Below are 22195 nucleotides of genomic sequence, written 5' to 3' on the forward strand. Positions count from 1 at the left end.
ACAAATCATTTGCAATGGCTCCCATCAATGGGATACTTTCCATTGAAAGATTAACCATTAGAATCAGGACAACCTTATCAGAAGGGCTGGTTATGCATGAATGTCCATATTTTGAATTGATGTTGGGAGCCCTGTGATTTTACTGAACTTAGTCAACCTTATTATTTATTTTTTTCAGACAGGGTCTTGCTCTGTTGCCTGGGCTAGCGTGCAGCAGTGTCCTTATAGTTCACGGCAACCTCAGACTCCTGGGCTCAAGGGATCCTCCTGCCTCATCCTCCTGAGTAGCTGGTACTATAGGTGTGTGGCACCATGTCTGGCTAATTTTTTATTTTCTATAGAGACAGGGTCTCGCTATTGCCCAGGCTAGTCTCTAACTCCAGGCCTCAAGCAATTCTCCTGCCTCCACCTCCCAAAATGCTAGGATTACAGACAAGAGCCACTGCACGCAACCTTATTTTTAGGAATACTGACTGTCTAAGTTTCTTGGCCTTTTATATAAAGAAAGCTCCTAGCTCTATAACCTGGGTCATCCCTTTTCTTTCATTTGGAATACTGAGAATCCCCCATCACTTTTCTTGTTAACCTTCTATTTATTCATTTGAAGGTTGCTGAGATTTGCTTATACTATAACTTCAGTGATATTTTCCAAGATGAATTTTCATTTCAATCACCAAAACTATACTGCACAGAATATGGCAAATATTTGTGCTCATTCCTTTGAAGCCTCAACCTGGCTGGCACCACTCTCTAAATATAGATCAGGATTAACTGTGTAATAAGGCAAGAGTGCACAGTAGTTTCTCTAATAAATTCTTCAATACCGTTAACGGTAGAAGAGTCTTTCAAAGGATTTAACTTCAGGTAGACAGAAACTTTGGAAGTATTGGGAAATGTCCACATTCTAAAACATTCACTATGTTTGAAAAATTGTAACAAGCTTTATGCTATCAAGCAGATCCAAATAAAAGATTTTTCATATTTTCAGCCCTTTATTTCACAAATTTTGCATGATTTTTTTTTTTGTTTCATTTTGAGAAAACTGGTTGTTTTACCCTATTTCTACTGGTCCTGGAGCTAAGCTTTTTTTCCCTCCTCCCTTATAAAATTGGGCATGTTTCAAATTTAGCCAAAATATGCTAGTTCTCACTCTATTAAATTTTAAGGGCAGGGATAATGGAGAATGAAACTGATCAAGGCAAAAAAGGGATAAGAAGTAAGCAAAAGAGTTTTAATTTAAAACTATGTGAGAAGCTGGATGTTTCAGGAAAATAGCAGTGAAAGAAAAATACCTTTCTATAAGAAGCAGAAGAAAGAACCTTAAGGCAAAGTTAAATTAGAGATATCAAACATTTTATGGGAAAGGGAGACAGATGTGCTTTTGGAACTGGAAAAATATTGGTTAACTTTTAGTTGTGATCACACTTTCATGGTGTCTATGTGAAGCAAATGTTTTGGCTCTAAACTTGTTTTTGCCACTTTTATGTTTTCTGCCTTCACCAACCTGAAGACAGGAGAATAAGGCATATTTTGACTGTCTGGTGAAGGTCAATCAGAAGATTTTCCCTTGTCTCAGCAAGCCACTCACTGATAAACAATTTAGTGTCTTTCACCTGAAAAATTCCTCTTAAAAACCACACAAGCCAAAAATGGGGGCAAAATTGGAGAAAGTGGTCCTAGTGTATTTTTCTACCTATGATCCATTTATGCACATAAGAAAATGTGGTGTTAGAAAGGGCCTAAGACATTATCAGACTGTAAATGTGTCTGCTGTCACATAAGTGAAACCTATAGTGAGAACTATTATTTCCTCCTATTAAAATAGTTTTAATGGCACACTTGAGTTCATTCTTTCTTTCTGAAGTGGCCCTAATATATTTAAAAATGTACACAATTTAAAAATGTCAAAAGACCAAATTATTCTACATCTGTTACCCCTTTCCTACCAGACATTGGGTGCTCATGTTAGTTTAATCAAACTTTATACCTGAACATGGTGCTATCCTTTATTGTCCTAGAATGTTAGTGTAGAAAAGGAACCTCCAGTTCTTTCTTTTAAAGATGAGGAAAGTGAGGCAGAGAGAGACTGTGATTTCTGCAATGTGGCACAAAAAAGTACAATGAAGACATAATTAAAACTCTCATTTCCTCATCTTCCCACCCCCAGCCCAGTGCATTTCCTCAGCTTTTTTAAGTCACTCTATCCATGCCAAGTTACTTCAACACCTTGCTTCCATCTGCAAATTATCTATACATCAGCACCCCATAAAATGTGGGGTGCATACATTTGAGACTTTTTCTTAGGAAGAAATACCGTCCTAATCATCCATTAACAGACTACCTCCAGTTGCATATGGGCACCTTCATGAGTAGGGAAGGTGTCAGGGTGTGTGACAGAATTGCCTGACTATGGAAGTTAACAACGGAATGTCTCTACAAAAATATTTACCTAGGAAGAAAGCTCCTTTTAAGCGGTAGCCTTGATTAAAGTCCAAAATGTTGAAGGATCATAAACTTTCAGAAAATTCAAATAAACTATGTTCAAGGCCTATGCTAAGTTTAAGGTCACAAAGACCTGCAAAAATACACCGGAGCTGAGAGTTCAAGTCGTGGAACCCACGCTACTTCGAGTCCCCTTAATTAAAACAGTAACGTGGGCCTGGCCCCACGGAGACCTAGATAATGCTTACGTTGAAGACATTAAGTTTTTCTGCACGTGTTTTTAATTGAGGGCACACTACCACAATAACACATCCAATCTGTACCAGAATGGGTGTGGAGGGGAAGCAGAGAAGGCACCGAGATGTTTTTAAATCAACTAGGGAGGAACACAGCGATTCCTTCGCTAAACTTGTCGCCTGCTTTCCTGCCCGCCACCCCGGGTGTGGGCGAGCCTCACTCCCGCCCCGGGGGCGCGCGTGCGGCCCGGGCCCCGGGCTCCGGCAGGACGGGACGACGCCGGCTCCTTCCGCTCCGCGAGCCGCGCTCCTCGCAGGGCGGGCCGGGGCGGGGAAAGGGGAGCACGGCGCGAACAGCCGAGGGCCGCCCGGGGCGGTTTTATTGTTTCCTTTCGCCCTCCTCCTCCCGCGGCCCGGCCCCGGCGTCACTGGGAAGCCGCCCGAGCGGCCCGGCGGCGGGTTATTTATAGAGCGGGCTGCGCGCGCGTCACGGAGCCCGGCCCGGCTGACTGGGCCGCTGACGCGCTTGGCCGAGGGGCCGGGGCCGTGGGGCTGCGCGCCGGGCGCCGGCGACAATGGGCTTCTGTGTGTGCAGCTGCCACCGCCGCCGCCGCCGGGGGCTGGGGGAGGGCAGCGAGCGGCCGCTCCCCGACTCCCCTACCTCTCGGCCGCGACCCCCCGAAAGGTAACAGGCCTCTTTTGCCCCCCGGCCAGGACCCGAGCCTCACGGGCTTTTTTTTTTTTTTTCCCCTATTGTAGCAGTAAGTTCCCTTTGCCCCAAGCTCCGCTTCTACTCCCCCCGTTTCCCCCCAACCCCAACATGACGAGAGAGGGGGACCTATCCGGCCGCCGGGGGCGACCACTCTGTGCGCCCCGGGGAGCGGGACCCACACCGGGCGCGCCCAGCAGGGGATGCGGTGACCGAGGGGCCGGGAGCGCCGGGCAGGTAACGTATCCTGGACCGAGAGCGGGGGCAGGGGGCTTTGTCTGGGGCGAGGGGAGGGGAGCTGAGCGGGTCGTGAACGCCGGGCAGCCCTTCCGGGACTCCTCTCTCCTCTCCTTCCCGCCCCCCTCGCCCGCGCGCAGGAAGCCAATCTGGGTGTGTTGCGCGAAGAGCGAAAGAGAAACTTCTGCGTGACTGACTAGATGAGGCTCCTCCCGGGAAGCCGAGATAATAGAGCACCCCTCTCCCGCCCGCCGCCCGCCGCCCTCCCCGTCCCCTCCCTCCCTCCTCTCGCCCCACCCCGCTACTGCCTGGGACGAGCATCCCCCCACCCCCGCGGGCTCCGCTCACGGACGCCCCAGCCCTACGGAAGGAGGGGCTGGGGAGGATTTTAGGGACTTCCTGGGATGCGGAGACCGCTCTGAACCGTCCCCTTTCAGCTGCCGGGAGCTGGGAAAGCTTGCTCCGGAGCCTCTCGCACGTGGCAGGCAGGCAGAGAACTTGCTGTGTCTTCTAGGAAATTACAAGCGATTTGTAATGCACTTTCGCTAATTGGGAGTTCAAAATTAAACTTTAATAAAGCATTTGTGTCGTCTCGTCTAATTGTGAAAGCTTCCATCCGTCCTGGTAGATAGGCTCTAAGTCTCAAGTTAATGGCGCTAAGCTAGATTTCCCCCCCAAGTACAATGCCGTCAGCCGTCGTTGGCGCAGCTGGATTTCCGTAAGGTACAGATGTTGCTAATGACAGCTTAAGCACGGATGGGCAGATAGCATACGGAATGCAACATGTTGCCATATGGTTCCTTTAGCCTTTCACCTCCAGGGATATCAATCACATATATTCTGGGAGGAACTTAATGACTCTCTGAACAGCAAAATGAATTACCTGGTACAATTTATATCCCTTGACCTGATAACGTTATAACAACAGGAAGATAGCATCTCACAATTTCTGTGGTATAAATTGAGCTACAGAGCTACATTTCAAATTCTGTAACATCTATTTGTAGTTTGAGGGGCCCTGTCAAATCATTCTGGCTGTAAAATCTGTTTCTGCATTGCCTTCCTTCTCCCCCTCCCACCTCTGGACGATGCAATATTTATAAAGTTTACCAAAACTGTGGTCTTGGAAGTTGCCAAGCATCCGACTAATCGATGAGAGTATGGAGAAATGGAAAATACTACTTCCAGACATAGTTATTTAAACAAGAGTTGGCCAATTTTAGGAACACCATACTTTTAAACCCAGAAAATTAAAGGACTCTTAGGGAAAATGTGTTTTCTGCTAGTTGTTTCAATATAACTCCTAAATCTATTCATTAACTATCCGTAATTCTCCATTTATTTTTAAACTTCAACCATTCCTGAACTTTGGAAATTAACTTACAGAAAACAGTTCTCAGAAATACGAACTATAAGAAATGTAAGTAAGACCTCAGCAAACCAATTTCTATTACTCACACCCTCACACACTCACTATTTATGTATCTTAACTTGAATCATGTACATGGTGATACTGATAGTTTGCTTTTTGCTCCCAGGATGTCAGTGACAGCGTACTGAAGTCACTGCTTAACTCCTATTGGAATAATTCTGTAATATTTCACAGGATTTATTTTTAAATATCTTGGTCACTAGTAAAATATTTTGATTCCTTCTAATTTCAGATTATAAACATGGCTGTCTTTTAGTGTATCACTTTTTTTTCATTCACTAATGCAGATAGATCACACTAAAAGACAAGCAATAACTTAAGGGTAAAAAAGTAAAATAATGCATTACAATTTTTAAACTTTATGTTTACTTTTACTTATGAAGGGATATCTGAAAGCTAGAGACAGGCTATCTTTTAAAAGTTTTTGCCTCCGGCAATATGTAAAGCACATTAATTCATGTGAACTGATAGACTAGCAAAACACATAAAATATCATCAACAGTCTTTAAAAAAGTACATATTTTCAGTCATGTCAATTTTCAAAAAGTATTAACACTTCGAAAGTTTATACATATATCATGTCTTTGGAGAATCATTTTGAAATTACAAGACAGAGTTTCTCTTTTTTTCCCCTTTTGTAATGGATGATTTGTTACCTAATGCTTGAGTTAGTTTAATAATTTTGTTGGTTGTCATCAAATAAGATCTTTTGTGTATGCATATAGCAGAAAATCTTATATAGAACATATTAAGATATACCTAATTTATGGGTACCTTCTTTTCTGGGCTTGTTTTTGTAATCTTCGAGTGGCTGAGGTTTTATTTCTCTTTTTAGTATCAGCACTCCATGTGTTTTAACCATGATCAGTAGTGAGTTTGTCAATAATGACTCCATCTCCATGACTTGTGAATAGGCAGTGAGTGTGTCCTTTAATCAGTCACACAGAACTTGCCTTATAAAGCTGTTATTGTCATGAACAGATATTGCAGTCTTTTGTCAGGGCCAGTGATTATTAAAGTGTCCCTCCTTCAAAAGCCAGGCAGATAGTCCTGCTGTGCTTCATTTCAGAATTCAAGTCTATTAGTAAATAAAATCCCAAGCAGCACTATTTGCTTTTTCTCAAGTTATAGCATTACATGTATTTCATTAATAATTGTGGGCCCTTTTGTAGACATTACTATGTATATTTTTGGTATACATATATGGCAACAAAAACAAGATACGTATCTTGCAGCATGACTTTTATTTTAAATGAAGATTTGATGGATGTCCATTGTTAACTCTAAATGAGGTGGCTGCATGCCAAGGGGAACCCTATAGCCAGAAAGTGCTAGAATTGTTATTGTCTACCCGGGAATCACTTTCTGTTTTTTTGAGCTCTCAACTCACCTCCTCCTTTCAATATTGCCCTTTCATATTGATAATCTGAGAATAAGCTTGGATATGAAAACTCTTGAAAATATGTTTTCGTTGTCCAAGAAGATTTTCACCAGTGTTTTGGTTGCCTGCTGCTTTGTGGCCTTTCTCTTGAGCTGGCATGTTTCTTCTAACTGAAAATGAAGAAAGACTGTTAGAACTAGGTATAGTCCCCATGCTAAGTAATTTTAATTGTGATGTAATCCTAGCTACTTTCTTATTTTTACTAATGAAAAAATTTGAAATATTTAAGATTGGCCAGGTGTGTATTTTTCTCAAGGTAACATGAGACAGTTATGGATAGGCACTGGGCCTCTAATGGAAGTCTTCATTCAAGTGAGGGGGGTGGAGGAGGAGAGCAACCAAGAAATAGCATAGTCCCATTGCACTTGCCGTTTGGTTTTCAAATGCAGAATCCACATTGTTACATTGGAAACGTGTTTCTCTCTTTTATAGCATTTCATTTAAGAAAAAAATTTAAAAAACTGTCAATCTGCAAATATTTAACCAGCTAAGCAGGAAACACCTATTATTCTCAGCTATATGCAACTTAGTTTTTATCTGGGTTAGAATGAGTGCCATGTAAATACCACAAAAAATTTGACTTTCATTGTCCTTACTTTGAAGATTGACAGAGGCTTCTTTAATTAATCTTGTTCTCTTTCATTTTCTGTATTCAGATATTGAAATACAGTATTTTTATACATTTATAAGATTGTGTTTGCATTTATTTAATTTATGTTTCTTTTTTTAAAGCATGTAGCCTTGAATGTTTGTTCTACTTTTTTTTTTTCTCACATCATTACTCTGGTACTGCTTGATGTAACTTGATTAGCTCCCTCCCCAGTCATGATTGGTAATTAAAATAGGCATTAAAATTAGTCACTTAGCAATTTTGCTGTTCAATTGGCAATTAAATTACTTAATTGCAATTAAAGTCCTAATTTTAATTGGCAAAATGATAGATGTAGATTTAAGATAATATGTATAAATACTTTAATAAGTGTCTATATAAGGATTACTTAATTACTCAACTTCAAGTTTATGCTGTTAACTTTAGAACTTTTAAGTGAGCAATGAAATTTATATTACATCTATTCAAAGAATATGGTAATTAGATTTATTACTTATCACTATAAGGGTCCTTGCTATAAGTTACTTTTGTAGTGTTAAAATTGTAGGCTTGATAATTGCAGAATTATGATGAGGAAAAAGGCATGTCTTTGTAGTAATATATCCATACTTTATCTTCCTTTTTTATTAAATTGAGAGGTTCTTACATCCCAGTTAGTCTGAGGAAAAAAACAAAAGTGGTTATTTTATCATTAAAGGTAGAACAAAAAGTAGCCAGCTGTGATTTATACATAAAAATGGTTTCAAAATATATGTATTTTATCTACTTAAAGAAATGCTGTCTAATACTGTTAAGGTTACTAATGTTATTAGCTACTTTTAGCAATTCTAGGGTCTGATTTTTTTTAGCATATAGCAACTTGTTTTCAGAATCTTCAAAATGTCTTTTAGGACTTTAAACATCCCAGTGATTCCCATGTTTAGTGATACTAGCAGTGATCTAAACTCAGTTATCTTTCTTTGCCTGATAAAAAAATAATTCTTACATAAGAAAATATCAGGTGGTTAATTTAAAAGCAAATATCTAGGAGATGGTTACTGTGAGTCAAGTATTAACAAAAAGATGAAGGATTTTTATTATGCAAAATACTTTTTGAGTGGCATGAGGTTTTACCATATGTTCAGTTTTATAATTTTAATTTACAAGAAGATGCTTCTAGAAAAAGGAATGCTGTTTTCTTCTGCAATTCTTTACAAATTTCTAGAACTTGAGTTCTGAATCACAGTAAGAAATAATTTTAAAGTCTTTGTGTTAAGTGGTTTTGGGTGAAAAATGGGCAGAGTAAAACTGTATAAAAACCACAACTACCCCAAATGTGAATATTAAAAAACCAATTGACTTGTTCTCTAAGTATCCTATGGGAAAGGAACAATTTGGTTGGTTAATATCATTTCAATATAAATGAAATGGCAAAAGCAAAACAACAAAAACTTTCAATATTAAAAAATGAGTTTATATTTTAAGAAGCAGATTTTTTTCAAAGTGAAAATTTCTTTCTTCTATCACTAATGTAAAAATGCCTGCTGAATAGCAAAAAATGCTGTAGGTGGAAGTTTGTCCAAATACAATTTAAAGGATATATGTCATTTTAATGGATAAAATAGGCTCCACTAAGCAATTTTATTATGAAATATGTTAAAGTTGCCTCGATTCTTACAGCATAACAGGTATGTCTGTTTCACTATATCTGCATTGTAAGGTCTACTCTGAATTCATTGAGGGAGAATAGTGAAATAAATCCCTAAAGGCCTCTTTCCCATGCATTAAGATAGAAAATCCTATGGGATTACATCCATGTTTGCTTTCTAAATTATACCAAAAGCTCAATTTTATTAAGTATAATCTGCTTAGCCATTCATAAAATAAAATACTTTGGTTTAGATGTGAGTGTATGTATTATTTATGGTGGTTTTTAATGAAAATGTGTTGCCTATACATGTGCCAATATGTTCTGCTTAATATTTGTTAATATCATAAAAGATAATATAGTAACATTACCTTCTTAAATGCTTTTCTAAGGTTATCTAATAGTATTTATTCATAGTAATAATTTTTAGTTTATTTGAGTTGGTTTCAAAAGAGGATAGGACCAATTCTTATTTCCATTTACTTTAAATTATGAAGAAAATAGACCTTCATTGTTGGGTAACTTTACACATTTATACATGGCAATAATTTAAAGTTATATCAGATGCTGGGTCCTGAAAAAAACATTATTGTCATTTTAATTGAGTTATAAAATACTTTATTGAACTATTTATGTTCAAGAATCTTGAAGGGTTGCAGTCATATAAATGCGGAATTTCAGTTTCTTTTAGCCTAAAGCATCATTTTAACATTTTCTGAAAGGTTGTTCAATTCTACATTTTGATTCCATTATATGTGTAATTAAACCTCTCTGCACAAAAGCATTCTCTTATGTACTAGCAAATACACCCACAGGAATCCTCTTCTAAACTATAATTTATTTAAACATGTAATCATAGGATTTTAAAACATGCTTTCATTTTTCCAAACTATATGCCAATTTGAACTGCTTGGTGATAAAATGAGAGATTTTATTACCAGTTTGATTTCTTCCCCCCTGTGACCTAACAGTGAGTTAAATATGGGCAAGAGGAAATACAGAAAAGCTATTGCGAACCTAATCCCATGTGTTAAACTGTTTCCCTTTTGGAGAAAATAGAAGAGAATCAAAGATTTGTAGTTATTTATGAATTCAAGCACAATATGAGTATTTGGGCCTGCAGCATTCTCTCCTCCGGCTTAGCTTAAATAGTAAATAGCTAGTTGTGTGTGTGTGTGTGAGAGAGAGAGAGAGAGAGAGAGAGAGAGAGAGAGAGAGAGAGAGAGAGAGAGAGAATCTCTTGAACATTGTGGAGTCAGGCCCCCTACTGACTGGATCAGTCAATTACAGACGTTGGCAGTGCTACTGAGACTTCGTCCCAACAGAATCTGGTGGTGAAAACAGTAGACTGGGGTTTTGGGGATGTGGGCCCTTCTTCACACTTTGTGATCCATGTGCTAAATCCTTCCACCTCGAGCACATGTAGCCTTACCAAAAACCCCATCCTAAGAAATAGCTTATCTAAGAATTGGCTTAAGCGAGCTTATCAGTCTTACATCCGTTGTGCCTTCCTAAGAAATAGTAATACTTCCCAGGAACCAGAATAGGAATTTGAAAAGAACTCTTACGTGGATGGTAGAGTAGAAGGAAAAAGTCCCCCTTTTCTCTCATTTTAATGTTATATGTAATCACTCCATTCCCAGTTAGTAATAATTGTTATAATAAGCTGCTGTGAAAAGTACCTTTCGATTCTGGTTGCAATAAGACTTGGGCAAACGCTCTGTTATCAGGAAGCCATACTCGACAGGTTGCTGTGAAAGAATAACGCATCACATTACAATTATTTGGCTTCCTTGGAACTCACGTTAAGAACTCCAGGACACTTTTCAGCTCTCTGGGAGGGAATTTTCAAATTGTCCCCTGACTAACCCCAACCTAAATTGAGTATATTTTTAATGGCAATGAGGGAGGAGGAGCGTGCAGAGTGAACGTATGTACTTAGACGGGAGTATTTGTGTGCGGACGGTGAAGGTTACAACCGTAAAGTTCTCCTGGCTCCCGCTTTCCTAGGAGTACATTAAAAATCAATAACTGCCACCCCAGCGTGGCTGCGCTTGAGTTTCCGACTGCCTCAAAATAGCTGCCAGGAGCCTGGCCCACCGCGGGGATCAAGGAAAGCTGCCTCTGGCCGCACCCTGCTCCCTCGCGGAAGGGGAAGGGAACCCGGGAGGGCGCCTCGGCACTGGAGTTGCTGCTATTTTGGGCCCAGCCTGGCCGGTGCGTCAATGCCTGAGCCCCTGCGTCACCGCCACCCCCACCCCCTTCCTTCTCCCCTGCTCTCCAAACTCTCACTTTTTCCCTTTCGTTTGCATGGAATCGCTTCTGCCCACGGGGCGCTGACGCTACCGAGCTCATGCTAATAAGCTATTCCTCGCCCTCCCCCCTCTCTTCCCCCTACACACAACACCCTCACCCGCCACCACAACATCTCCTCCCTCCCTACACACACACAAGCACACACACACGCGCGCACACACTTCCTGGTTTTATTTTTTCTCGCGCCCGCTAGGGCACCGCTGAGCTGCAGCGGCAGCAGCGGCAGCAGCGGCAGCAGCAGCGGCAGCCGCAACATCTGGGGGAAACTTAAGGTGGTCACGTAGGTTTTCCCGAGGCTGCGGCGCAGAAGAGCCCGCGGCTTCCCGGGGCAGCCGCAGGGCATTTCGTCGCAACGGCTCGCCAGCCTCGGGGGAGCTAGGGGTGGCGGGGCGTAGGCAAAGGCGGGGGTGCAGATTAGAACTGAGCAGCCCAGTATCCCGGATAGTTCCTGGCGCTTTCGGCCCCTGCCGAGAACAGCGGGAAGGGGCGAGTTGCACCGGGGCCCCGGCAGCCCGGAAGCAAGCCATGCTGAGGGAGGAGGGGCGACTGCAACGCTCTCCGCAAGCAGAGAAAGGGGGGGCGCCTTCGAACTCTCCCTTCCCTGGGCCCAGTCTCTTCCAGCCCACGGGAGAAGCCCGCCCAGCTCGGGCTGGGCTACCGGGAGGGTGGCTTGGCCTCCGGAGCAGCGGCGTTTCTTTTGCTAGAACGCTCCTTGCGCCCTCGGCGTGGCACAGGGAACTGACTTGCAAAGCAGAGCCCGCGGCGACTGCGACCGTAGCGGGGATGGGACACGCTCTCACAGCCCGTCCCAGTCCCTCTCCAAGCAGGGCTGTGGGCACACACTTTACCCTTCGCGGAGACGCTCTCCCCAACCCCCACCCACTGCTTTCCTCTTGTCCTGTCTTCCCCTCTCGGCTCTCAGATTGAGGCTAAGGTAGCCCTTCTGTTTCAGAGGAAAGTCGATTTATTTCCCTAAAACTCGTGGGGGAAGTACAAGCTGGTGGGCACCAGGGAGTGTCAAAAGTATCAGAGTGGGCAGAAGGTGGGATCAGACTACCTTTCTGTAGAAGGCGCACCTGTTGCCTGCTGCTCGGCTGCATTGTCTGCGAAAGGAAAGCAGGCGACGCTTCATTCTGACTTTTGGGGGTCTCTGAAAGGCAGGGTCACTGTCTACCGCCTCCCCTCCTTTACTGTCTCCACGTACCACGTCCTCTTTCGAATGTGGACACTGCAAGGAAAGAAGGGAACGCTGAAAAACAGGCCCTACCCCTTCTGCCATTCCCTTTCAGCACGGACTGTGTGTGTGTGAGAGAGAGAATGAGAATATGCTGGAGGCTAGAGACAGCGAAAGAGATAAAAAGGGGGATGCATTGGGCTAGGGAAATCCCACCCCAACTGCTTGAGCCCTCCGAGCGTCTCGTGTCATGGGACATCTGCATGTGCTTCCGCTAAGGGGGGTGAAGACGGTGGGCGTGTGAGGTTAGGGCGCTGCAAGGCACACCCCAGCCCGTGCAGCTCCAGGTGCGGGCTACCTGGCCCACGCCAGCGTTCCTTTCTGCCCGGGCTTTTGTTACACCCTCCCCACGTGTGAGCGGCCGAGCGGCAGTGAGGGTGCGGGGGCTTGGGGGAAGGTGTAGTGTAGCGACGCTGCGGGCTGCGCGGTCCTGGGTGGAGAGGTCACACCTCTTTCGGAAAAAAAAAAAAAAAAAAAAAAAAAACCACCCAAGCCGGCTACCAAGGTGAACGCAGAACGGTTCCCACCTTAAAATCAGCCCTGCTCGTGACGTCAGGTCGGAAATATACCAAAGCGAGCGCGGGCCAGGAGTCCAGGGAGCGCGGCGGCGCAGCGATTGGGCGCCGGGCCGCTGACGCGCGCTGACGCGCGGAGACTTAGGTGCATGTTGGCAGCGGCAGCGCGAGCCACATAAACAAAGGCACATTGGCGGCCAGGGCCAGTCCGCCCGGCGGCTCGCGCAAGGCTCCGCGGTCCCGCTCGCCTGCCCGGCAGGCCGCCTGCCCTTGCTCCGGCCCCGCTTGTGGTGTCCCCGCTCCCTTCGCCCAGCTCGCCCATCCTTCCCCGATCCCGGCACCCGGGCTCCCAGAGGGAACTGCACTTCGACAGAGTTGAATGAATGAAGAGAGACCGGGAGAACTCCTAAGTGAGTAGGTGCAGCCCAGGCAGCTCGCAGTCTTTTATGCTTCTTCCTTCTTTTGCACGTCTCTTCTTTACACGGGTGTGGGACGGGCTCTCTGGAAGTGGGCGCCAGAAGCTACTAGCGCGAGTGGGGCCGGAGGATGGGGAGTGGGTGCGCGCAGTTACCGGGGGCATTTGTTCGAACTCCGGCTTTGGCACTAGGGGGGAGTTGGCTCCCCACAGAGGCTTCCAGGCTTCTCATTGGTAGGCATGGCAGGGAGACTCCACAGTTTTGGGAGCTGCGGACTTGCCCGCGGAAATGTGCGGAAACTTTGCTCTTAGTGCGGAATTGATTGTGGCTTTTAGACATGGAGACTGCAAATCCTGTGTATACGAGGGAAGCTGCCTGCAAACTGACAGGCAGAGAAAGTTCTTCAGTTTATGCGTTGCTTGGGAACTGTGTCACAGCGGCTGGCTGGCCAGAGTGCCGATGTTTCCTGGGTATTGTTGAGTAGGAGTGGTGTTGGTAAAGTGTCCTGTTACTAAGTTGCCTGAAATTTCTGTCTGGTTTTGACATATGCCGTCCCTGGACATTTGAATGTGTCAGAGAGAGAAAGAGAGATAGAAAGAGAGAGAGAGAGAGAGAGAGAGAGAGAGAGAGAGAGAGAGAGAGAGAGAGAAAGAGAATGAATATGAATATGTGAAGAGTACAGTTTTGAAACTGCGAAGCTACCAGGGGGTTAATATCCAGCACAGGCGTATGTCTAAGGGTTGTGGCGGTCAAGAGTCTCCTTTCTACTTTTTCTGATTAATCCTCCTCCACCCCATGAAGCAAGATTATGGGGGAGGGGAGGGAACAGAAGGAGTGGATGTTTGGCTTTCTTTTTCATTAGTAATAAGATTGTTTATGCTTTAGAATGCCTTCCAAGTGGGAACATCTGAAAATTACTAGGACACAAGAATGCCTTGTTCCAGCAAGTAGGGAGACTGTGGAAGGCATTTTGGGGAAGGTGTTCAGCTTTCTGTGCTGGGAAGCACTTCTAACATTGGTGCCAGTACCATGTAAGCAATATTTCCCTCCCTCTGCAGACAACCTAAGATTCTCCTGGAACAGTAAGGTCCCCTCTTCCCATCCCATGGCCATTAAAAATGTTGAAAGACAAGTTTTCTGGAAAAGTGAACATCAGTTCCTGTGTATCCCCAATCCCAGTGCTCTGTCAAAAGCGCTTTAGAAACCCAGATGCTTCCACTCAAATTGCCTTCTCCATTGTCCAGGCCTCACTAATATTTTGTAATGCAGGGGGGGTTGTTTTCTCATTTTATTATTGACTTCTACTAACTTTCTTCTCCCTTCCCAAAAGAAAAGACAATTTCTCCACAGGGGGAAAAAAAATCAAGAAAAAAGGTTCCAATACTGTATTTACTCTTAGACTCTAGTCTTCTTATTCAGGTCTGATTTAAGCTAAAATGGAAATGACCCCTCCACCCACACTCTAGCAAAGGGGCGAATTCATTACATCATGTGTTAAATAAGTTCATGGAATACTTTTCCTCTTTCAGGATCCTCACTCTGCAAGGACTTACACAGTGAAATGGGTAGCATTTTCTGTTATTTCCAGCCATATCTTTTACACATTCATTTCAACAACTAAGTTTAGTAAAGGCTACAGACTAATTTTCAATGAGACAAACAGGGAGGGCATAGAAGGGCCTGCCTGGTGAGTCTACATATGCCCAGCCAAATCTGTGGGAAAGACACCTGAAGCTTCCTGTGTCTGTATTTCAGGGAGATCGGAAAGGCTGGACTCCCCATTGCTTTTCTAAAAATCTTGGAAACTTTGTCCTTCATTGAATTACGACACTGTCCACTTTTAATTTCCTCGAAAACGCCTGTAACTCGGCTGAAGGTTAGTGAAACTTCATTTTTTTTTCCCCTTTCCTCTCCGAGTTCCCTAAACATCAAGAAACAGGACAAGGCATCTTCTCCGGCAAACCCTGTAACTTAAGGTTTGCTGGACCCATCGCATTCGGGAACAACTTTCTCATTGCGCAATTCAACTTCATTTCTAGATGGTCATTTCTAGATAGAGCTTGCTGAACCTGAGCTTCAGAGAAGAGGGGTTGGCTGTGAAAAGGGGGGTGGAGGGAGGTGTTTGAAAATATTCGGGAGTGTAGACCCTCAATTGCTTTCTAGCTGTGGGTCTTTATTTGATCAGTCTTTCCATCCCTGCACTGTTGCTCTACAGCATTCGCCCTCTCCCGCCTTTCCTCTCGCGCCCCTCCACACTCTCTGACCGCCGCGGGCTGCCGGTGTAGCTCCAGGTGTACCCGAGCCCGGGAGAAAGTGTTCAGTTGACCAGGCTGAGTGTGTATCACCCTGTTTCATTTCCAGCCATGCCTTGTGTTCAGGCGCAGTATGGGTCCTCGCCTCAAGGAGCCAGCCCCGCTTCTCAGAGCTACAGTTACCACTCTTCGGGAGAATACAGCTCCGATTTCTTAACTCCAGAGTTTGTCAAGTTTAGCATGGACCTCACCAACACTGAAATCACTGCCACCACTTCTCTCCCCAGCTTCAGTACCTTTATGGACAACTACAGCACAGGCTACGACGTCAAGCCACCTTGCTTGTACCAAATGCCCCTGTCCGGACAGCAGTCCTCCATTAAGGTAGAAGACATTCAGATGCACAACTACCAGCAACACAGCCACCTGCCCCCCCAGTCCGAGGAGATGATGCCGCACTCCGGGTCGGTTTACTACAAGCCCTCGTCACCCCCGACGCCCACCACTCCGGGCTTCCAGGTGCAGCACAGCCCCATGTGGGACGACCCGGGGTCTCTCCACAACTTCCACCAGAACTACGTGGCCACTACACATATGATCGAGCAGAGGAAAACGCCCGTCTCCCGCCTCTCCCTCTTCTCCTTTAAGCAGTCGCCCCCGGGCACCCCGGTGTCTAGTTGCCAGATGCGCTTCGACGGGCCCCTGCACGTCCCCATGAACACGGAGCCCGCGGGCAGCCACCACGTGGTGGATGGGCAGACCTTCGCTGTGCCCAACCCCATTCGCAAACCCGCGTCCATGGGCTTCCCAGGCCTGCAGATCGGCCACGCTTCGCAGTTGCTCGACACGCAGGTGCCCTCTCCGCCGTCGCGGGGCTCCCCCTCCAACGAGGGGCTGTGCGCGGTGTGTGGCGACAATGCGGCCTGCCAACACTATGGCGTGCGCACCTGTGAGGGCTGCAAAGGCTTCTTTAAGGTGAGCAAGGGCGGGAGCGGAGTCGGCAGGTAGGGACCCCCTAGTGCCCGGGATCCTGGCGTGTGTCCTCCGCCTGGGTGCCGGCAGCCCAGCCCCAGCTCGCCCGCCTAGGAAGGCCCGACTCTCCGGGGTCCGCCGAGGCTGCCCTGCAGCCACCCACGGACTGTGGCGAGGGCTTCAGGGTATCTGAGAAAGGGAAGCAGGAAGACAAGGAAACCCCAGGTCGCATCCCCCGCGCGCAGCCGACCCGGCTGGCCCCCGCCCGAAGTTGCCAGAGCCGGAGTTGGAAGAGGGTCATTTGCATGTGCTAGGAGCTGTCTTCTCTGTTCAGAATGAAATTGGTTAGGACAGAGAACCGTGTCTGAGCTAACCAAGTGGAACAGAATTCCCTATGGTCAAATTAAGTGATCTCTTTATTTCGCCATCCTGATTGAATAATCTTATCATTTTAAATAGAGAAGGTCTCCAAGGAATGTAAATAATATGAATGCCCACGGATTTGTATTTACTGAGCGTCTCCTTCTCCTTCTCTTGGCATATAAAACACAGCAAGGAGCGGCAAGGTTAGCTCAAATGTTAACGCTATCAATTTTCTTCTGTTAAATGCCCTGGGGGAGGAAAAAAGAAAAGAATGAGAAAGAAAAGGAAAAGAAAAAGAATGAAAAGGAATTGTGTGTATGTGTTTGTTTGTGGGGAGGGAATGTAGATCCCAGCCACTCAGAAATTATCTCCGAGTTGCTGGATTTTCAAAAGAATAAAATAATTTTTGGCTTATATTGTCTCCTTTTGCAGCGAACGGTGCAAAAAAATGCGAAATACGTATGTTTAGCAAATAAAAATTGCCCAGTGGACAAGCGGCGCCGGAATCGTTGTCAGTACTGCCGATTTCAGAAGTGCCTGGCTGTTGGGATGGTCAAAGAAGGTAGGTCGGGGCAAGCTCCTGACCCCCTAGTCTGCGCCCTTGGGAAACTATTGCTCACACCCCATTTGCACTTTACACGTCCCGGATCCTGGGATCTCCGGTCGCCCCCTCCCCCAGCCTGGCCTCCAGGACCCCGCAGCTGCCTGCTTGGCCAGTCTCCCCTGGAGAAAGCCGCCAGGCCCTTCTCTCCTTTAACTGTACAGCCCATTTGGAGGAAGACATAAAATAACCCCGCATTTTTTTATGCTTCTCGTCAGTAAAGGCTTTACAAGCAGTGGGGCCCCGAGCCGCCCGCCCGGTCTGGCGCCCCGCGGCTGCGGCCTTTCCCCGGGGAGGGGCTGAGGCAGCAGCTGGGCCTGGGCTCTGGGGAGCCGCGCTAACAGGGCTTTTCCTTTGCAGTGGTTCGCACGGACAGTTTAAAAGGTCGGAGAGGTCGTTTGCCCTCGAAGCCGAAGAGCCCACAGGAGCCCTCTCCCCCCTCGCCCCCGGTGAGTCTGATCAGTGCCCTCGTCAGGGCCCATGTCGACTCCAACCCGGCTATGACCAGCCTGGACTATTCCAGGGTAAGAAGCTGGCGGGGGGGTATCGTGTGGACAAACCCACGGATGGGCAGGACCCTCTCCCCACACCCACCCACCACTAACCCTCAGACTCAAGGGGTAAAGGAGGCAAGCAGAGCTGCATGCCTCACAGCTCTGGACAGGGCCTCCGGAGACCCACAGACCTTTAGACAATCCGTGTAGCTGGGGGTGTAGACATGAGGACAGGGCAGAGGAAGGAGGAGAGGGACATGCAACAGTGGTTGAAGCACTGTGAACTCCCACTACCCCACTACCTCTCCCCATCACCACGCACACCAACGTCTCTAGCTCAAAAACCAGAGGCTGTGCAAAATCCCCCCACATCTGCTTTATCCCCTGTCCTCCATGGAGATGCTTTAATTCTCATCCTTTCTGGCACTGTTGGGGGAAGGATGTGGGGCCTGCCAGGGGGTCAGGGAAGAAGAGGGGTATAAAGAATGACAGTGGGGTGGGAGGATCAAGTGGTCAGATTCCTTTTTTTACTCCAGCTGTGAAAAATATGTGGGCTGTAATTGGAGGAAGTATGTTGGGCAAACCTACATGCGACTGCAGTTTTATTAAGATTTGCAGAGGACATCTCAGCTCGAGACCCACTCTGGGACTAGCATGAATACTAACGTGTCAATTGTTTTGTGGAGATAAGAGTGAACGTTTCCCAGGGCTGGATGGCACTGTATTTAGTCTGTATGGAAATGGTAATTTACATATTTAAAGCAGCGACCTCGTAGCACCATCCCTAATTGAATTAATTGCCCCGGAACATCTAATTTCCTTACTGGTCAGAGAGAGGTTTAATTGTTATAAAAACCTGGCTCCCCTACTAGAAACAGGGTTAGCAATTTCACGGGTTATATATTTTAGAGAACCTCATTAAGTGCTTTTTAAAATGAAATTCCAGTTCCAGGCGAACCCTGACTATCAGATGAGTGGAGACGACACCCAGCATATCCAGCAATTCTATGATCTCCTGACTGGCTCCATGGAGATCATCAGGGGCTGGGCGGAAAAGATCCCCGGCTTTGCTGACCTGCCCAAAGCCGACCAGGACCTGCTTTTTGAATCCGCTTTCTTAGAACTGTTTGTCCTGCGATTAGCATACAGGTAATGAGGGAGGAGGCAACGCAGAGAGGCCAAGAGAGGAGTCAAACAAGGAGAAGAAAGGGAGGAAAAGGGGTATAAAAAGGGGGGATGGAGGGGGAGAGAAAAGGACAGAATAGGAAATGAAAGAGGGAAAAAGGAAGAAAAAGATAGAAAACAAAAGGAAAAGAAGGGAAGGAGCAGCCCAGAAGCCCTGGATGAGTGGAATGGAGTTGGGATAGGGGGGCGTTCTTGATTGTTATGAAATTAAACCCTTTCAAGGTCCACTGGCCTACATTTTATTAACTCTTCAGTAATTAGGTGCCTCTTAAATCCCTCATTTATTGCTCTTCAAGTAATTAGTTGTTTAGCTTCTCTCTCTCTCTTTTTCTCCCCTCTCTCTCTTTGGTATTAATTGCAGGTCCAACCCAGTGGAGGGTAAACTCATCTTTTGCAATGGGGTGGTCTTGCACAGGTTGCAATGCGTGCGTGGCTTTGGGGAATGGATTGATTCCATTGTTGAATTCTCCTCCAACTTGCAGAATATGAACATCGACATTTCTGCCTTCTCCTGCATTGCTGCCCTGGCTATGGTCACAGGTCAGTACTGCAGGTGCAGGGCACTTCCCCTCCAGAACTTCCCAGCAGCATTTGTCCTGGCTTTCCCTTGTCACAGATCCTCTCCAATCCTGGCAACTAACTAACTGCCTTGTACATTCTTCTTTTCTTTCTGATTATGTTTTCTGCAGAGAGACATGGGCTCAAGGAACCCAAGCGAGTGGAAGAATTGCAAAACAAGATTGTAAATTGTCTCAAAGACCATGTGACTTTCAATAATGGGGGGTTGAATCGCCCCAATTATTTGTCCAAACTGTTGGGGAAGCTCCCAGAACTGCGTACCCTTTGCACACAGGGGCTTCAGCGCATTTTCTACCTGAAACTGGAAGACTTGGTACCACCGCCAGCAATAATTGACAAACTTTTCCTGGACACTTTACCTTTCTAAGACCTCATCCCATGCACTTCAAAAGAACTGGAAAGAAAACTGAAACTGTCCAGAGGGGGCAAGTCACATGGGCAGAGATAGCCCCCTGAGCTGTCTCAGCTTAAGCTATCCCCCCCCTTCTGTAAACTCCCTCAGCCCCTTGATCCTTAAAGAAAACAAACAAACAAACAAACAAAAAACTGTTGCTATTTCCTAACCTGCAGGCAGAACCTGAAAGGGCATTTTGGCTCCGGGGCATCCTGGATTTAGAACACGGACTACTCACAATACAGTGGTATAAACTTTTTATTATCAGTTTAAAAATCAGTTTATTGTTCAGAAGAAAGATTGCTAATGTATGATGGGAAATGTTTGGCCATGCTTGGTTGTTGCAGTTAAGACAATGTAACACACACACACACACACACACACACACACACACATCTTAAAGGGGACCCACAAATATTGCCCTTTAACAAGACTTCAAAGTTTTCTGCTGTAAAGAAAGCTGTAATATATAGTAAAACTAAATGTTTCGTGGGTGGCATGAGTTGAAGAAGGCAAAGGCTTGTAAATTTATCCAATGCAGTTTGGCTTTTTAAATTATTTTGTGCCTATTTATGAATAAATATTACAAATTCTAAAAGATAAGTGTGTTTGCAAAAAAAAAAAGAAAATAAATACATAAAAAAGGGACAAGCATGTTGATTCTAGGTTGAAAATGTTATAGGCACTTGCTACTTCAGTAATGTCTATATTATATAAATAGTATTTCAGACACTATGTAGTCTGTTAGATTTTATAAAGATTGGTAGTTATCTGAACTTAAACATTTTCTCAATTGTAAAATAGGTGGGCACAAGTATTACACATCAGAAAATCTTGACAAAAGGGACACATAGTGTTTGTAACACCGTCCAACATTCCTTGTTTGTAAGTGTTGTATGTACTGTTGATGTTGATAAAAGAAAGTTTATATCTTGATTATTTTGTTGTCTAAAGCTAAACAAAACTTGCATGCAGCAGCTTTTGACTGTTTCCAGAGTGCTTATAATATACATAACTCCCTGGAAATTACTGAGCACTTTGAATTTTTTGTTTTTTTATGTCTAAAATTGTCAGTTAATATATTATTTTATGTTTGAGTAAGAATTTTAATATTGCCATATTCTGTAGTATTTTTCTTTGTATATTTCTAGTATGGCACATGATATGAGTCACTGCCTTTTTTTCTATGGTGTATGACAGTTAGAGACGCTGATTTTTTTTCTGATAAATTCTTTCTTTGGGAAAGACAATTTTAATGTTTACAACAATAAACCATGTAAATGAACAAAATTTTGTCTTCTTTTGGGGTCAGTGAAAAATGATGGCCAAACACCAACATTAAAGAGTTGGAGATTAATTTGGAATGGGTCACTTACTCGACATATGAATTTCAAACTTGACAACCTAAGTCTATTCTAGCAAAAGGAACTTGGACAATTGAAGTAATTATCCAGAGAATTCAGGACAATATTTTTCCATAACCAGACTTTTCCAGTCTGACAACCTTTATTTATTAGAATCGATTCAGACTATCTTAACTCTTCTGTTAACTTTTGGAGTAAGTATAGCTTTCAGAAGAAAAGTTCAGGAGACCAAAAATCTTTTGAACTTTTACAATATCCCAAGTCTCCTCAAGTTCTTGTCTTGCACAGTGTTTAAGAAGTATCTTTTTAAGACTCAGGAAGTGAACACGGATTTGAGGAGTGTTGTATAGCACCTTTGAGTTTCCAATTCCTCCACTTAAAACCATCGGAAAGGATCTTAGAGGAAGGCCTAAGCATTTGGGGCCCTTTGAACCTTAAGTCAGTCTTTGGCATAGAGCCGAACTCAGTAAAGACATATCTTCCAACTTTTTCTTTTCCTCCAGTGAATGATGATGACCATTGGTTTTGCAATTTGCAGTTTCACTATAAAATTTCTGCTTTGTAAGTTTCTCAGATAAATAATCAAATATCCATTTGTCAGGTCCAGGGTTTGGTATAAGCAAGTTGTAGCAGGGCCTCTAGGATTCTGTCCAGCACAAACTTTCAGGAAAGAGAGGAAACTTACGCTGTAGCAGCTGCTCACAGTCTGAGCTTCCGCTCAGAGCCCTTGTCCTTGGGCCGACAAGGTCCTGCGAGTTTCGCCTTCGGCCAGCTGT

The 22195-nt window shown here is 44.9% G+C and overlaps 2 protein-coding genes and 1 long non-coding RNA gene across 8 annotated transcripts; 2 read left to right on the plus strand and 1 right to left on the minus strand.

The window, feature by feature from the left end:
• The first annotated feature begins 2769 nt into the window (after positions 1 to 2769).
• On the plus strand, positions 2770 to 4314 carry LOC123644135 (microtubule cross-linking factor 1-like). The gene is made up of 2 exons (XM_045560294.1): positions 2770 to 3624; positions 4062 to 4314. Exons 1-2 carry the CDS (start codon positions 2770 to 2772, stop codon positions 4254 to 4256), a joined length of 1050 nt encoding a protein of 349 aa, XP_045416250.1. The 3' UTR covers positions 4257 to 4314.
• A 1971-nt stretch (positions 4315 to 6285) lies between these two features.
• Positions 6286 to 10604, minus strand: LOC123644035. The gene is made up of 2 exons (XR_006736979.1): positions 10417 to 10604; positions 6286 to 6607 (listed from the first exon to the last, which is right to left on the minus strand). It is a non-coding gene; the product is annotated as an uncharacterized LOC123644035 (long non-coding RNA).
• A 2379-nt stretch (positions 10605 to 12983) lies between these two features.
• Positions 12984 to 21342, plus strand: NR4A2 (nuclear receptor subfamily 4 group A member 2). Of its 6 annotated transcripts, none has more exons than XM_045558774.1 (8): positions 12984 to 13209; positions 14971 to 15091; positions 15577 to 16442; positions 17235 to 17364; positions 17764 to 17927; positions 18844 to 19046; positions 19444 to 19622; positions 19772 to 21342. In XM_045558774.1, the coding sequence occupies exons 3-8, from the start codon at positions 15579 to 15581 to the stop codon at positions 20026 to 20028; spliced, it is 1797 nt and encodes a 598-aa protein (XP_045414730.1). In that variant the 5' UTR covers positions 12984 to 13209; positions 14971 to 15091; positions 15577 to 15578; the 3' UTR covers positions 20029 to 21342. The 6 variants fall into 6 exon arrangements, 5 of the variants coding, with proteins under 5 accessions (XP_045414730.1, XP_045414733.1, XP_045414729.1 ...); XM_045558777.1 differs by lacking the exon at positions 12984 to 13209 and having other exon boundaries at positions 14588 to 15091; positions 19444 to 19460; positions 19565 to 19622; XR_006736757.1 differs by lacking the exon at positions 12984 to 13209 and having other exon boundaries at positions 14588 to 15091; positions 19565 to 19622; positions 19772 to 19798.
• The last annotated feature ends 853 nt before the right edge of the window (positions 21343 to 22195 follow it).

This window comes from Lemur catta, chromosome 8 (genome assembly GCF_020740605.2).
Source record: "Lemur catta isolate mLemCat1 chromosome 8, mLemCat1.pri, whole genome shotgun sequence".
Lineage (NCBI taxonomy): Eukaryota > Metazoa > Chordata > Mammalia > Primates > Lemuridae > Lemur > Lemur catta.

Bases quoted from the DNA above. Each gene is read 5' to 3' on its own strand.
- NR4A2 (XM_045558774.1), top strand. From the start codon at position 15,579: ATGCCTTGTGTTCAGGCGCAGTATGGGTCCTCGCCTCAAGGAGCCAGC. The intron at 19,047-19,443 runs GTAATGAGGGAG...TATTAATTGCAG, and splicing joins GTCCTGCGATTAGCATACAG to GTCCAACCCAGTGGAGGGTA. The intron at 19,623-19,771 runs GTCAGTACTGCA...TGTTTTCTGCAG, and splicing joins TGCCCTGGCTATGGTCACAG to AGAGACATGGGCTCAAGGAA.
- LOC123644135 (XM_045560294.1), top strand. From the start codon at position 2,770: ATGGGTGTGGAGGGGAAGCAGAGAAGGCACCGAGATGTTTTTAAATCA. The intron at 3,625-4,061 runs GTAACGTATCCT...GTCCCCTTTCAG, and splicing joins GGGCCGGGAGCGCCGGGCAG to CTGCCGGGAGCTGGGAAAGC.